General features: G+C 59.3%; 1 protein-coding gene across 1 annotated transcript; it reads right to left on the reverse strand.

Moving 5' to 3' along the window:
* Positions 1–466: 466 nt before the first annotated feature.
* Positions 467–3,984, reverse strand: LOC309598929 (SUN domain-containing protein 5-like; the record flags this gene model as incomplete). The annotated part of the gene is made up of 6 exons (XM_082329957.1): positions 467–598; positions 1,399–1,488; positions 1,849–2,016; positions 2,565–2,677; positions 3,266–3,341; positions 3,889–3,984. Coding segments are annotated over 6 exons (675 nt in total), but the record flags the coding sequence as incomplete, so codon positions are not given.
* Between the last annotated feature and the right edge of the window lie 12,220 nt (positions 3,985–16,204).

Raw genomic sequence — 16,204 nt, forward strand, 5'->3', positions numbered from 1 at the left:
GGCTTCCCACAGGCCACTCAGACAGGCTCCCCACCCCCCTTTCACAGAAACTGGGGGGTAACCGACAAACCGACAGCCGGGATGCTGGGAAGGTGCTAGGCCAAACGGTTCCATCGGCTCCTGCGGCAGTTGTAAACTGCAGCCGGGCCCCTCTGCCTGCCCTGGGCTGGTGCCACTTGCGGAGCCTCCCGGGGTGGCGGGAGAAGGAGCGGTGCCAGGCTGGGCCTCTCCTCTCTGGAGTAAACCTTAGGAGTGCTTACTGCCTTCCTCAGGTTGAAGAAAAAATTAAGGAGAGGTCCTAACGGTTCCCGCACGCTCCCGCCCTCCCCCCAAAGGGCCTTCTTGCGCACCCCACTTTGGAGACAGAGCTTCTGCACCAATCTCAATTGCCACATCTTTTTTATTTTTTTGTTCCTTCCCCTTCTGCTGCTCTTTTTCTGTATGCCCTTCTCTTTTTCCTCTGGTTTCAGTCGAGGCTTTCTGGTTTTGCCATCTTCCCGTGAACCTGCACTCGATAAATGCAGGTGTACGCTGGGTTTCCCCAGTTGCTCTTCACCAGAAGTTTGACACGTGCAAAGGCTCTGGGAAGCGGCGCGTTCTGGGAAGAAAAGCGGGAAAAGGAAGCGGGGGTGTTAGGAGCGACAATGCAAGGAAGGTGTCTCCCCCTGCCAGCCCTGCTCCTGCTCAGGAGCGAGCTCCTGCAAGTGGGTGGGAGCGGCTGTGGCAATCTGAGGCTCGCTGCTGGTACCGGGGCTGCTGGGGAGGCTGGGGACACGGGAAGGGGGAAGGCAGCTGGCATCCTCTGCATGCCGGCCCTGCTGGGGCTCAGTCTCCCTCCCCTCTGCCCCTTCCCTCTGCTGCTTGCTCTGTGCTGGCAGAGAGGCCGGGGAGGTGCTCCTGTGCGGGGGGCGGCTGCTGTGCAACCCCACCAAGCTCCCGCTGTCTGCTCTGCCTGCTTTCCTCCTGGCAGGCGTGAGAGCACGGGGAGAGAAGGGGCACGCTGTGCTGGGAGGAGAGGACACTGCCCAGCCTGCCAGCAGGCCACAGGACGGAGCGACAGTGCTGCCCGACGCCTTTCGCCACCGGGCATCCCTGTTTCTCCACAACACAAAGACGTTGCTTGTGTGGAGCGGCCGCGTGTGCGGCTGGCTCTGCTGAAGGCAGTGCGTGCAGCCAGGGATCTCTCGGGACTTGTGCTCCCACAGGCCTGACCCTGTCTTGCTATCCTTTTGCTACCACCACTGCATGCTACTCAGCCCTCCCAACCCCACCAGGTCTCTCTCGGCGGTGGTCCGGGCCCCTCGGCCCAGGGAGAAAGCATTCACGCTCTTCCTGCCATGGACTTGCAGGCAAACCTGGTTTGCTCCCCGGCACCTTGCCCCTGCGCGTGGACCGCACCTTCAGAGGGAAGGTCTGAATGGCCTCCTTTGCCACGTTGTACGTGAACGTCCCAAGGAGAGTTTCCTCTTCTCCGTCCGCACCCACTCCCTCAGGGGCAAAGCACAAGGAGAGCAGCTCAGACTCGTCCCCACAAAGAGGGAACCTACGTGCTGGATCAGCCCTGCTATCTCCCCACCCTCTCCTGGGGCTCTAGCAGTAGGCTAGCACTCGCCATGGTGGAGCTCAGTCTCGGCCTTGACTTGTGCTCAGGAACCCTGAGGTGCGTGTCCCGAACAAGTCTCAAGAGGGATGAAACCCCTAGAGCCCTTGAAGTGTCCCGCTAGGGCACTGCGGTGCTCAGGAGAGAGCAGGACGTAAACCTCAGAGGACGCACAAAAGCAAGCAAGACCCTGCCATGGCTTTCCCCCAGGGCCAGATCCCCGCCAGAAGCGCCCAGCAGAGACTCACAAAGACAGCGACGTCTCTGGGGGCGCTGATGACAGTCCCAGATGGAGAGACTTCTTTGAAGATGTGCTGCACAGTGATGGCAGTCAGATGGACTCGTGCTGGCAGCCTGATGACCACCTGGCCCTGATCCCCTTGTAAAGGCCAGCAGTTTCCTGGGGAAACATCCGGCTGCAAGCAGAACGCGAGAGCAAGGAAGAGTGAGAGAGTGTTGGGGCCAACACAGCGGCCCGCGTAGCTTGAAGCGTAGGCGCCGTTGTGTCCGCGGGGTCTATTTTGGCTTGAAAATGAGGCGCGTGGGAGGAAATGGACAGAAGCAGGAGGCCTTCGTCCCTGCCTGACCGAAAGGGGGCTCTCAGGATTATGGGGCAGAGGAGACTAGCAGTTATGAAACCGTCCCAGTCAGGGCCTAGCAGAAACACCTCTCTGCCCAGTGGCTCTGCAGGGCACCCCCCACCAGGGAGAAAGTCTTTCACCCAGCTGGGGCAGAGCACTGTGGGCGAGATGCAGCAGTTTGGCTCCGTTCAGCTCCATTCCCCTCCTGAGGGGAAGCGCTGATTGCTAGCAAGCCCAGCCCTGTGTTCGAGCTTTGCTTTCAGGAACCTGATCAACACTGTGGGCTTGAGCAGTGCCACTGGAGCGAGGGGAGAGCCCCTGAGGTCGGTCCCCAACTTCAGCGGGAGGCAGGCAACCTTCCCGGAGGAGTTCCGCTACGATACCTGCAAAATAGTGTCGGGAGGGTTGGCAGTGCGAAAGAGCCATAAAAGCCTGCAGCCCCAATTCTCTTTGCAGATGTAGGTCTCGGAAGTTCTCTGCATGTCGATGGTGGCACCTGGAAGGGAGGGAGAGCAGGTGACTACTGGAAGAGGCCACATTCTAGGAGGACTCGGTGCTCAGACAGCATTTCTGATGCTGCCGGCCAGCTCCACGTCTGTCAGTCCTCTCCTCCTCCCCACGCTGCTGGGGGTGCCCAGCTGCACAAGGGAATGACGGCCGCCACGTGCCTGGTGGTGACTGCTTCTCTCACAGCGCCACGAGGAGAAGGTGTGAGCGTTCTGGGAGACAGCAGGCGCCCACGTCAATGACAGCACACCAAAACTGAGGGCTTGCGGCATGGGCAGCAAAGGATGGCCCAGCCATTCCCTCTTCCAATGCAGTGGAGAGGAAGAGAGCCCTTCCAACAGCACAGGAACACGTGCGGGGGCAGCGGCGGAGGCCCCCGTGCGGAGGCCCCCGTGCGGAGGCGGAGGGCAGGACTGGGAGGGAGTCTGGGAGAGCCACTGTGCCACAGCCTTGCTCTTGGACCCCATGAAGCATTGAAGCTCCCCCCCTTTGGAGAGCAGCGCCCGGAGCACAGGCTTCTTTGGGGAGTGCTGCAGACAAGCGCAGGGCAAGGAGACTGGGCTGCTCGTGTCCATACCAGAGCTTTTCAGGGCCCAGTCAGACATCTCGACGTAGACTTCCGAAGCCATCTGGGACGCTGCCTGGTTCACTTCCTGGGAACGCCATAAACGAACACAGAAAAGGACCACATCAGCGGGCAGTTCAGCATGGCTACTAGCGCCGGCAGAGGCAAAGGGTCAGTGTCAGAAAGGCAAGGCAAGCCTAGTCCACAGAGCTGCAAGACTCTCTGCTGCTGACGTGCTGACGGCCATGGCCGCGAGGTGGGTTGACGAGGGTCCCCACACCCTCGTCCCCACCCTCCACGCTCTGCAGGTAAGCGGGGAGATGGGCTCGGGCCCTGCAAGCGACGGCTGGCCCCGTCAGCGTGCCTGGGTCTCATCCCTGCCTCAGGAGCCCAGCCAGAGGAGCCAGAGTGCCGGCGTGCCAAGGGAAGGCTCTCAGGAGTCCTCTGCTGCCTCAAGCAGCCTGCTTGAACTGGGCCTGGAGAAGGGCCTGTGCAGCGCAGAAGCTCACCCAGCAAGCCCCTGGGGCAAAGGCTGGCTTGCTGCAGTCAGCAGTCCGACCCCACCAACAAGCCCAAGGAGTGCTTTCTCAGGGGTTCTGCCCAGCCAAGCCTCCTTCCCCAAAACGCAGCATCACCTTTTCACTGCTGATCTCTGCCCTCAGTTGAGCCACCTCCTCCATCAGAAGCTGCATCTTTTGGCTGTGCTCCGCCAACAAAACGCGAAAGTTCCTGCATGAAAGCACGAAAGCAGATCTTGTCAGAGAGCGGCCCGTCCCCTCTGGGGAGCGTCTCAGCTCGGCAAGAAGGAGAGACACGTGTGCTTTCCCTGCTTTGCGAGTGCTTCCCTTCCACACCAGTTTGAGCAGAAGGCAAAGGCAGGTAGGAGGTATGGGAGCCCTGGCTGTTAGCAAAACGAGTGCAGGTAGCACGAGGTCGGCTGACGCTTCTGCACAGAACCAATGCCAGCTCAGGAAACGTCTCTTACCGCAGGGTCTTCAGGTCTTCTGCAGACACAAGTGCCAGCTCCTGAAAGGGAAAAACGCTCGGTTCGAGCATCCGCTACCAGAGCCGCCGGGGCTTCCCAGGAGAGGCTTCCCTAGGAAGACTCGGCACAAGCTGCTGCTTCTTTGGGTCACCCTGCGTGGCAGCAGGAGAGCCCGTGATTTATCCAGCCGCTCTCAGCAATGCTCTGTTGCAGGAGGTGCCTGTGCCACAGGAGTCACCGACCTCTAGCAGTGCCTTTGTCCGCATTGTCCACCCTGGCAGTGAGGTCCCGCAGTAAACACCGGCTGCAATTCACATCATCAAGAGAGAGTTATTTTACTGAGGTCGCTAGCGATGCCTGCCGTCGCGTTGTCTCCAGCCTGTTGCCTTAGGGGTGGGGCAGCAGGTGAGCTGAGGAGGTGGGGAACGTGGGGTGCGGAGAGAGGACGCGCCTCTGCCCAGAAGCCATCGGCCCAGGCTTGAGGGGACTGCGCAGCCGTGGGCCTCAGGTGTGCTCAGTGCCCCAGAGCTATTCCCCGCTTCCCCTCGCTGCTTCAGGGAGCCCCGAGACCAGGCTGCATGGGCTAGGAGAGGTACCTCCCCATGGGTCCCCCTGCACGGCCCCTCCCCTCTGGGAATGCCCAGTTCAGGCTTGGAAGTAGCTACGCCCTTCTCTCGCGGACTTGCAGACGAAGCAAGCCATGTGGTCCAGTGGCCAGAGCAGCAGCATGGCTGGGAGACTCCCAGTCTTACTGGCAGGCCAAAAGGCAGGCCCAGTCCGGGACGTACTCGGGAAGCGCTTGGGTCATGGGAGTTTCCGCCCATACTGGCCCAAAAGGAAAGCCGGGCAGCTGAAAGCTGGCATCCAGCACAGCCTGGCTGTCGCTCTCAGGTGTCTGCTCATGCAAACTCACCAAGAGCCACGGGGAGCAACAAGAAGACAGCTTGGAAGATCCTCTTCTTCTGCAGGGCCACCTTTTGCCTGAAAAAGAGGGAGTCCTGTGGCTGCCCATGATCCAAGTCTTGGGCAAAGCCCTCCACCGGTGGAGTTCCCTTTTCAGGCCAGAAAGCCAGCCTTTTGGAAGCCTCCTGCTGCCAGAGAGCTGCCAGAGCAGCGCCCAGGAGGAAGACGATTTCTGTCCACACCGTTCAACACTGCCGGCAGATCTTCCCCAGAGGAAGGCCTCCAGAAGCACCATCCCAAAGGGAATGAAAATTATGCAGGGAAGTAAAGAGGCCGAGCAAACGAAGACTGCTTTTCAGCCGTCTTTCTGGTGGGGACCTTGCTCTCCCTTTGGCTGAGAAAGCAGGCCTGTTCTCACTTGCGATCACACAGATCTCTTAGGGGTGTTTTTCTGCACAGCTGGGAAGCGCAGGAGCCTTGTCTGCCTTTCCTCCCAGAGCCCTCCCAGACCTGCGCGGTCACTTGCCAGAGCTGGGGAAAAGCCTTCCCCTGCGGAGGCTTGGCTCTGCACCCGAGCGTCTGGCTACGCGGCAGTTTGCCCTACCGTAGCCAAAGTGTGGGGCTCTGGCAAACGCGTGGGAGTGAGACTGCCGAGGGGCTTTGCTCTTGGCTCTCCCTGAGAATGGCCACAGCACGAGCAGCGCCCCAGCTTGGGCTCCCGACTGGGAGCCCTGGGCTGCTGGCTGGGGAACACCCTCTGCTCTCCCCTTTGCTTGCACCGGCCCTCAGACATCCCCTTTCTTTCCCCCGTCCACAGCAGAAACGTGGTGTAATACGTACACGGCGGAGATGCACGTCCTCAGCAGACGTCTCCGCGGGGAGACAAGGGCACCTGCCGGACAGCACGTAAGGCTGAAGACTGTCCCTGCGCAAGGAAAGCAGAGAAAAGTTAGGCCTGTCTCTTGAGGTCTCCTCTCTAGGATGCCCAGCCCCACGTGTCTCAGCTGCCTGCGGGGAGGCGGGCACCGTGTCCTACACACTCCCTCCCTGGGGCAAAGAGCAGGGCAGCCTGCACTTCTCCTGCCGCCTGTGACGTTTGGCCAGAGCTCCAGCGCAGCGCAGCTCTCCAAGTTCACCCCCGAGGAGGTCACAGCAAGCAGCAGTGCTGAGCTTACTTGCAATTTCCGTGGCCTTGTCACGCCACTTGGCAGGCCCTTGAGTGGCTGAGCCGGGAGCTGACATCGAAGAGAGTATCCCCAGCTCCACCTGCATGCGGAGGTTCCTGTCGGAGGAAAAAGACAAATGCCCGTTGCCCACCATCCCCACGCCGTGGGAGCCGAGGCGGGCAGGAGTAGCCTGAGCGGCGGCCCTTGCCAGAGGACGGGCCTTCCCAGCAGCAGCGAGAGAGGCCAGCACAGCTGGGCTGCTCCCAGCGGGCCCCCCCCCCCCCCCCCCCGCTTCCCCATCCTTTGCTTTACAGGCCTGCAGTGGGAGCAAGCTGGCAGCAGCAGACCCCTGCCTCGGGAAGCCCACCCGGCAGCACAGCCCGATTCTCAGCCCGTCCCTCCCTGGCCCCTGGCACCACCCTGCCCCACGGCAGACACCTCCCAGTGGCCATTTGGGGAGGGGGCACAGGCTGCTGCCCCCCCCCCCCAGCCCCCCAACCTCTTCCCTGGGCACTCCCAGGTCTCCCGACCCCTCTCTGCCCCGCACAGCTGCTCCCATCAGCCAGGCAGGATCGCGCCTCAGCGTCCCGAGGGGACCAGTCTCAGGCCCCAGGGGCTTGGCCTCCCCGTACAGCAAAACCGCCCCGTGCAGCAGGGCTGGGCTCCGACCCTGCAGCACGAGGCTACCGCCTCCCCAAAAGCCCCTGCTGCACACTGCCTTTTGGCTGCGAGAGTGAGCCAGGCTTTCCACCGAGACCCGTCCTCACAGAAGGGGGGCTTCGCAAACCACGGGGCTCTTCTTCAGAAAACTTCTGTCGGCTTCCCCAGGCTGCTCCGCACCCCACTGACCGTGCTAGGCCACGTCCGTGCTACCAGCCCAACCTGATGCCCCGGGCACATGCCAGGCTTCGTACCTACTCGTCTGGCAGCGGCTCGGCCCCGCTGCCTCCCCTGCCAGCTGTTGGCCAGCCTCGTTCCCCAAGGAGCCTTGGGAGGGCCCTTGGCGTCTTCTCTCGGGGGCCTTTCTCCTCGCCATCTCTGGGCAAAGGCAGGCTCCCCGCTCTGCTCTTCCCTCTCAGCCCCAGCAGTGTGGCCTGCCCAGGCAAAAACAGCTCCGGCAGCAGCCCCACGCTGCCCCACAGCAGGAGCGCGCCTGCCCAAGGTAAGAGCCACACGGCAGCTGTGGGCTCCTTCCCCACGCGCCACAGGGCTGTGCGGGCGGCCAGCTCTGACCTCACACTGGTGGCTCTGACATCACACTGGGGGAGGCATGCGGCCTCAGTCAGAACCTGAGAGCAATGAAGTGAGAGAGGGTGTTGGGACCGTTAAGCGTCTAGTCATGTTTAGAGCCCCAGTGTCTGTGGGGCTGTGAAGTGCTCCCAAGGGAAGGTTAGGGTCAGAAACAGCTTTTAGTCCTGGCACCTTTGGTGTGGGTGAAATTGCCGTCTATTTGCAACTTCAGAGCTGGGCTCTGGCTACAATGAGCGGGAGACAGAGAGAGTTTTGGACTTTTAGGAGGGCAGGCAAGCGCAGAGGCCCAGTGTTTATGGGCCTGTGTCATGGTTTAACCCCAGTCAGCAACTAAGCGCCACGCAGCCGCTCACTCACTCCCCCCTCTCCAGTGTGATGAGGGAAAGAATCGGAAGGGTAAAAGGGGGAAAAACTCGTGGGTTGTGATAAGAACATTTCAATAATGGAAATAAAGTAAAATAGAAGTAGTAGTAGTAGTAGTAATAATAATAATAATAGTAATAATAATATAGTAATATACAAAGCAAGTGATGCACGATACAACTGCTCACCACCTGCCGACTGATGCCCAGCCTGTCCTCGAGCAGCGATCGCTGCCCCCCAGCCAACTCCCCTCAGTTTATATACTGAGCATGACGCCATACGGTATGGAAGAGCCCTTTGGCCAGTCGGGGTCACCTGTCCTGGCTGTGCTCCCTCCCAGCTTCTCACTGTCAGGGTAGGGGAAGCTGAACAGTCCTTGACTGGTGTAAGCACTACTTAGCAAGAACTAAAACATCAGTGTGTTATCAACATTATTCTCATACGAAATCCAAAACACAGCACTACACCAGCTACTAGGAAGAAAATGAACTCTAGCCCAGCTGAAACCAGGACATTTTGCTATTGTCCTGAGCATTGTTTTTATTATAGTTCTAAGGCTAATTTTTCTAAAAAGAAGCATATTTTTCAGGTGTGGTCTTCAAGAAACTATGCAGATTAACAAGTACATGAAGAAAAGCTAGGTCCCTGCGGCCATTGCCACTGCCTAATTCTCTTACTATTCCATTAGTTACTAATATATGCCTCTAGGGATACTAAATTTGATACGAGCGCAACCCTTACACAGTTCATACTTTTGGGGGGAAAAGATACACACATCTTCCCATTGTGACGCTAACAGGTAGAACTTTACCTCTGCCAGCTGGAAGAGTGCCAAATTCCTACAGTGCTTTACTGGCTCAGGCCTTGACAACTGGGAAGTACTTGATGAGATCTAGGTCTTAAATGAACAGAGAAAATAGCTCAGTGGCACACAGGAAAGACTGAAAGGAAGGGAGAAAAAAAAGCTGCTTATGGCTTGGATGGGCGTGCTCTTTGCTGGGTAAAAAACTGGCTGAATGGCCGGGCCCAAAGAGTTGTGGTGAATGGAGTTAAATGCAGCCGGTGGCTGGTCACAAGTGGTGTTCCCCAGGGCTCAGCATTGGGGCCAGTCCTGTTTAATGTCTTTCTCAATGATCAGGATGAGGGGATCAAGTACACCCTCAGTAAGTTTGCAGATGACGCCAAGTTGGGTGGGAGCGTTGGTCTCCTGGAGGGCAGGAAGGCCCTACGGAGGGACCTGGCCAGGCTGGATTGATGGGCCAAGGCCAACTGTGTGAGGTTCAACAAGGCTCAGTGCCGGGTCCTGCGCTTGGGTCACAACAACCCCATGCAACGCTACAGGCTGGGGGAAGAGGGGCTGGAGAGCTGCCCGGGGCAAAAGGAGGGGGTATTGGTGGACAGCCAGCTGAATATGAGGCAGCAGTGTGCCCAGGTGGCCAAGAGGCCAATAGCATCCTGGCTTGTATCAGAAATAGCGTGGCCAGCAGGACTAGGGAAGTGATCGTCCCCCCATACTGGGCACTGGTGAGGCCACACCTTGAATCCTGTGTTCAGTGTTGGGCCCCTCACTACAAGAAGGACACTGATAGAGCACAAATTGCTACTTAGCACGGAAGGTAAGTGTGGGCAGGGGCACAACCGGTGCAGGTACTTTAAGAAGAGATACCAGATCCATCCCAGACACCAAGGGAACTGCCTTTTATACTGTTCAACTTGTGTCAGTTATTTTTGTTGCAAATGACACCCCTGATTAATGTTAGACCTAGGTACAGTACCAATTGCTTTGCCATTGACACACATACCTGCCACGCACTGTTTAGGTGCAGCCTCACTCCAGGCTGCTGAACATCCTTGAAAAGTAAGACTGGCCAACATGCATGTCTAACTACTGATCATCAGTGAGCTACTGCTGAACCGCACGTTTTAGCGGTGTCCATGAGCTTGTTTCCTGGCACCTACTCAAGTTCTTCTTTGATGGGTAAGGAAAAGCCAGCAGCCACAAGCCCTTACCAAGACTGCATCTTGCAGCACAGAACACAATTCCTGCCTACTACCACATGGCTCTGGCACTTTCCTTCTTGGGCGCTGTAAAATGAACTGAAACAATTCAGTGCGCTGGTATTTGTCTTACTCTTTAAAGGACTTAGCAGTGAATTTCAAGAAACAGACTGTTATCAAGAGGAACTATACAAAGTATTACATTGCTCAACTGACAGTATAACTGACCGTTTAAGCATGCAAAAGCATCTTAGAAATGCTGGAAGATGGCTGTGGAGTTATTACCACAGAAGTATCATAAGAGACACTGGAATTAACCAATTTTAAGAAGCTTGTAAGCTCCTGCTGCAGGAGCTCCTGCAGACACCGCTCCCTCCCCGCGCTGCCGCTGATGCACCCGCGGTGACGGAGGATTGAGCGCGCCCCAGGCCCGGCTCGCTGCTGCCAGGACAGGCCGTGGGGGCCTGGGGCTGCGGGACAAGCCTCAGGGGAGGTGCTGGGGCCAGGGCAGCTGCAGGGGCTGAGCGGGGCCGGGGAGGCTCCGGGGGGGCTCTGGGAGTCGGGCTGCCCGGTGCCTGTGCCCGGGGGGGTCCGTCTGCGTCTCCTTCGCCTCCCCAGCTCTCGGGTCACTCCCGGGGCTGCCCCGGCCGGGCCCGGCTCCAGCTTGGAGCTCCCCCCGCCACCCGTGGGGGGCCAGCAGGCAGGAGACACCCCCGCGCCCGCCCAAGGGCCTCACTCACCTCACGGGCAGCCCCAGGCCTCACCTCAGCCGGGCCGCAGCTGGAGCTGCACCTCCCGAGACCAACACGGCTGCCGGGAAGGTGAGCGTGGGGCCATGACGGCTCCGGGCATGCCCCGGTAACCAACATGGCCGCCTGGCAGCCCCATGTCTCAGGACTACAGCTCCCGGCATGCCGTGCTAACCAACATGGCCACCTGGCAGCCATGTGCCCCAGGACTACAGCTCCCGGCATGCCACGGGGCGCAACTGCCCTGCTGCCTGACCCTGCGCGGCCACCGTCCCCCGCCCCGGCTGGGCCCTGCCCCACGAGCAGGCCCCATGGCTGCCTGCGCGGGGCTGCGCTGGCCCCAGAGCCCCGGTGGAGAGGGAGGAGGAGGGGGAGAGGGGGACAGAGCGGCGGAGAAGGGTGGGGCAGGGCGGTGGGGTGGCCGGAGAGGGACAGGAGCAGGACAGAGGGACAGGAGATGGACAGAGGGATGGTGGGAAAAAGGGGTAGCTGGGCAGGGAGTGGAGAAAGGAAAAATAGTGGTGAGGAGCAGAAACAGGGACAGAGAAGGAAGGAGATGGAGGGCAAGTGAAGAACATGGCGCAGGAAGAAAAGTAGTGCTAAGCAGCAGGACAGAGGGACAGAGAGAGAAGAGGGGCAGGAGGGAGAACAGAGGGATGGACAGACACAGAAAGGGCAAGGGCACGGGACAAGGGGGTGGAGAGACAGAAGAGTCAGCAGGAGGGCAGAGTGACAGAGAAGTGGGGCAGGGAACAGGACAGAAGGCCAGAAGGCAAAGGGTGAGAGGGAAAAGAAAGGGGAGAGGGAAGGGGAGAGGCAGGGGCAGAGAGTGGGACACAGAGCAAGGGAACAGACACTCTCTGTTTCTGGAGCCTCCCAGTGTTGAATGGAGTCTCTCTCCCTGGCCTGCTGAGTACAGCCAAAGTCCAGAAAGAAAACTGCGAACGTCCAGGGATTCCTCCCACCCCAAAGGTGCCAGGACCAAAAGCTCTTGCTGCTTTTGCAGGAGCGCGCCTGCCCAGGGCAAGAGCCACACGGCAGCCGTGGGCTCCTTCCCCGCGCGCCACAGGGCTGTGCGAAAGGAGCTGATTTTCCCCTTCCCCTGCTTCTTCCCGGTAACCCCTTCCTGTGCCTCCCTTCTCTATCGGTTCCTCTAGGAGCCCCTGTTAAAGCAGCAATCCATCTCCCCTCTCTTAGGTGTTCCCTTTGAACCTGTCGTGCCTCTTTTTCCTTCTCTCTCCTATGAAAAATCATCCACGCTACCTCTAACATCTTTCCCAAATCCCTGGCTCCCCTCCCAATTTCCTCCAACGTTTCACGATACGTCCTAGGGGAGATCTTTTCCGAATCCCCCCTTCCGCAGAGGGCTTAGTACCCACCACAAAAGACACAGCAACACCAAACAGAGAAACAATAACTTTGCACAAAATAGTCAGAGGCATTCCCCAGAAGGGGACTCGAACCCCTAGATTACCTTCAGTGGGGCTCCAACCCACCCCTTCGGCCAAAGGTTTCCAGACACAGGTGTCCTAGGGACTTCGGCCCGATAGGATCCAATCCTTCCCTTAGGTACCTTTACAGCCCAACCCTGCGAGGCCTTCGCCGCGCCTGACGGGCAGGCAACTGCCCTTTTAATGAGAAAAGGGATGCTTTTACCTTCCCAGAGGTCCTGCTCAGAGCTCTTCGGTCCGGGCTTCGGAGGTTCTTCCCGAGAATCCCTCGGTGCCGGCTGGGGGTCCTGCGATCCCACGGATCCATCGAGATTCAGAAGCAGAGTCCCATCTGGGTCGCCCAAACTGTCACCGAAATGGGGAATCAACCTCTTCACACCCATGTAGCATCGAGAAGCAGGCATTCTCTTTATTACAGCACTGGATGCGTGGGGGATGGTCCCACCTAAGGTGCCTACCATCATACAAAGCTAATGGGAAAATTGCCGTTTCTGCTTAGCTTTAGAAGCCATTTCCAGCAGCATGAGAAACCCCCCAAGCATCCTGGGATGCCCACTCCCCAGCCCCATCTCTCAGGAACCCCTTGGGAGCCTCCAGCACCCCCCAGGGAATGCTCCTGCCACCCTGACCCCCTCCCAATACTCCCTGCTGTTAGGCAGCTGCCAGGAAGACGGGGTTCTAACCCTCCCCATCCCTGGAATCCTTTGGACGAGCTTTCCGACTGGCTGCCCGGGATGTCCTTAGCGGAGGCGGCGTTGTAGCCCAGGACACGATGCCCATGATAGCAACAGCGGGAGGGAACAGCCAAGTGTTGCAGAATGCAGCACTGGGGGACCGAGGGGCCTCGAGTGTTAGATGGTGGAGCCCATGACGGGAACAGCCCAAGGGCTGCAGAACCGCACAGCCTTTCTGGGAACCCCAGAGAGGGTGGTCCGTCAAGAGGAAAGACAGGTCAGGGTTGTCCCAATGCCAAGGGGAGAATAACCAGGGGCCAAACGCTGGAAAATTCCCCGTCGACACTACTCAATGTGACACAAAAGGACCCCCAACAGAGAGCAGCGAGCTCTGGAGTGGGGACGTTGATGGGCCGAGGAACGGGGCTTCCCACAGGCCACTCAGACAGGCTCCCCACAGCCCTTTCACAGAAACTGGGGGGTAACCGACAAACCGACAGCCGGGATGCTGGGAAGGTGCTAGGCCAAACGGTTCCATCGGCTCCTGCGGCAGTTGTAAACTGCAGCCGGGCCCCTCTGCCTGCCCTGGGCTGGTGCCACTTGCGGAGCCTCCCGGGGTGGCGGGAGAAGGAGCGGTGCCAGGCTGGGCCTCTCCTCTCTGGAGTAAACCTTAGGAGTGCTTACTGCCTTCCTCAGGTTGAAGAAAAAATTAAGGAGAGGTCCTAACGGTTCCCGCACGCTCCCGCCCTCCCCCCAAAGGGCCTTCTTGCGCACCCCACTTTGGAGACAGAGCTTCTGCACCAATCTCAATTGCCACATCTTTTTTATTTTTTTGTTCCTTCCCCTTCTGCTGCTCTTTTTCTGTATGCCCTTCTCTTTTTCCTCTGGTTTCAGTCGAGGCTTTCTGGTTTTGCCATCTTCCCGTGAACCTGCACTCGATAAATGCAGGTGTACGCTGGGTTTCCCCAGTTGCTCTTCACCAGAAGTTTGACACGTGCAAAGGCTCTGGGAAGCGGCGCGTTCTGGGAAGAAAAGCGGGAAAAGGAAGCGGGGGTGTTAGGAGCGACAATGCAAGGAAGGTGTCTCCCCCTGCCAGCCCTGCTCCTGCTCAGGAGCGAGCTCCTGCAAGTGGGTGGGAGCGGCTGTGGCAATCTGAGGCTCGCTGCTGGTACCGGGGCTGCTGGGGAGGCTGGGGACACGGGAAGGGGGAAGGCAGCTGGCATCCTCTGCATGCCGGCCCTGCTGGGGCTCAGTCTCCCTCCCCTCTGCCCCTTCCCTCTGCTGCTTGCTCTGTGCTGGCAGAGAGGCCGGGGAGGTGCTCCTGTGCGGGGGGCGGCTGCTGTGCAACCCCACCAAGCTCCCGCTGTCTGCTCTGCCTGCTTTCCTCCTGGCAGGCGTGAGAGCACGGGGAGAGAAGGGGCACGCTGTGCTGGGAGGAGAGGACACTGCCCAGCCTGCCAGCAGGCCACAGGACGGAGCGACAGTGCTGCCCGACGCCTTTCGCCACCGGGCATCCCTGTTTCTCCACAACACAAAGACGTTGCTTGTGTGGAGCGGCCGCGTGTGCGGCTGGCTCTGCTGAAGGCAGTGCGTGCAGCCAGGGATCTCTCGGGACTTGTGCTCCCACAGGCCTGACCCTGTCTTGCTATCCTTTTGCTACCACCACTGCGTGCTACTCAGCCCTCCCAACCCCACCAGGTCTCTCTCGGCGGTGGTCCGGGCCCCTCGGCCCAGGGAGAAAGCATTCACGCTCTTCCTGCCATGGACTTGCAGGCAAACCTGGTTTGCTCCCCGGCACCTTGCCCCTGCGCGTGGACCGTACCTTCAGAGGGAAGGTCTGAATGGCCTCCTTTGCCACGTTGTACGTGAACGTCCCAAGGAGAGTTTCCTCTTCTCCGTCCGCACCCACTCCCTCAGGGGCAAAGCACAAGGAGAGCAGCTCAGACTCGTCCCCACAAAGAGGGAACCTACGTGCTGGATCAGCCCTGCTATCTCCCCACCCTCTCCTGGGGCTCTAGCAGTAGGCTAGCACTCGCCATGGTGGAGCTCAGTCTCGGCCTTGACTTGTGCTCAGGAACCCTGAGGTGCGTGTCCCGAACAAGTCTCAAGAGGGATGAAACCCCTAGAGCCCTTGAAGTGTCCCGCTAGGGCACTGCGGTGCTCAGGAGAGAGCAGGACGTAAACCTCAGAGGACGCACAAAAGCAAGCAAGACCCTGCCATGGCTTTCCCCCAGGGCCAGATCCCCGCCAGAAGCGCCCAGCAGAGACTCACAAAGACAGCGACGTCTCTGGGGGCGCTGATGACAGTCCCAGATGGAGAGACTTCTTTGAAGATGTGCTGCACAGTGATGGCAGTCAGATGGACTCGTGCTGGCAGCCTGATGACCACCTGGCCCTGATCCCCTTGTAAAGGCCAGCAGTTTCCTGGGGAAACATCCGGCTGCAAGCAGAACGCGAGAGCAAGGAAGAGTGAGAGAGTGTTGGGGCCAACACAGCGGCCCGCGTAGCTTGAAGCGTAGGCGCCGTTGTGTCCGCGGGGTCTATTTTGGCTTGAAAATGAGGCGCGTGGGAGGAAATGGACAGAAGCAGGAGGCCTTCGTCCCTGCCTGACCGAAAGGGGGCTCTCAGGATTATGGGGCAGAGGAGACTAGCAGTTATGAAACCGTCCCAGTCAGGGCCTAGCAGAAACACCTCTCTGCCCAGTGGCTCTGCAGGGCACCCCCCACCAGGGAGAAAGTCTTTCACCCAGCTGGGGCAGAGCACTGTGGGCGAGATGCAGCAGTTTGGCTCCGTTCAGCTCCATTCCCCTCCTGAGGGGAAGCGCTGATTGCTAGCAAGCCCAGCCCTGTGTTCGAGCTTTGCTTTCAGGAACCTGATCAACACTGTGGGCTTGAGCAGTGCCACTGGAGCGAGGGGAGAGCCCCTGAGGTCGGTCCCCAACTTCAGCGGGAGGCAGGCAACCTTCCCGGAGGAGTTCCGCTACGATACCTGCAAAATAGTGTCGGGAGGGTTGGCAGTGCGAAAGAGCCATAAAAGCCTGCAGCCCCAATTCTCTTTGCAGATGTAGGTCTCGGAAGTTCTCTGCATGTCGATGGTGGCACCTGGAAGGGAGGGAGAGCAGGTGACTACTGGAAGAGGCCACATTCTAGGAGGACTCGGTGCTCAGACAGCATTTCTGATGCTGCCGGCCAGCTCCACGTCTGTCAGTCCTCTCCTCCTCCCCACGCTGCTGGGGGTGCCCAGCTGCACAAGGGAATGACGGCCGCCACGTGCCTGGTGGTGACTGCTTCTCTCACAGCGCCACGAGGAGAAGGTGTGAGCGTTCTGGGAGACAGCAGGCGCCCACGTCAATGACAGCACACCAAAACTGAGGGCTTGCGGCATGGGCAGCAAAGGATGGCCCAGCCATTC

The sequence above is a fragment of the Platalea leucorodia genome (assembly GCF_965183815.1).
Source record: "Platalea leucorodia genome assembly, chromosome: 19".
In the NCBI taxonomy this organism is placed as follows: domain Eukaryota; kingdom Metazoa; phylum Chordata; class Aves; order Pelecaniformes; family Threskiornithidae; genus Platalea; species Platalea leucorodia.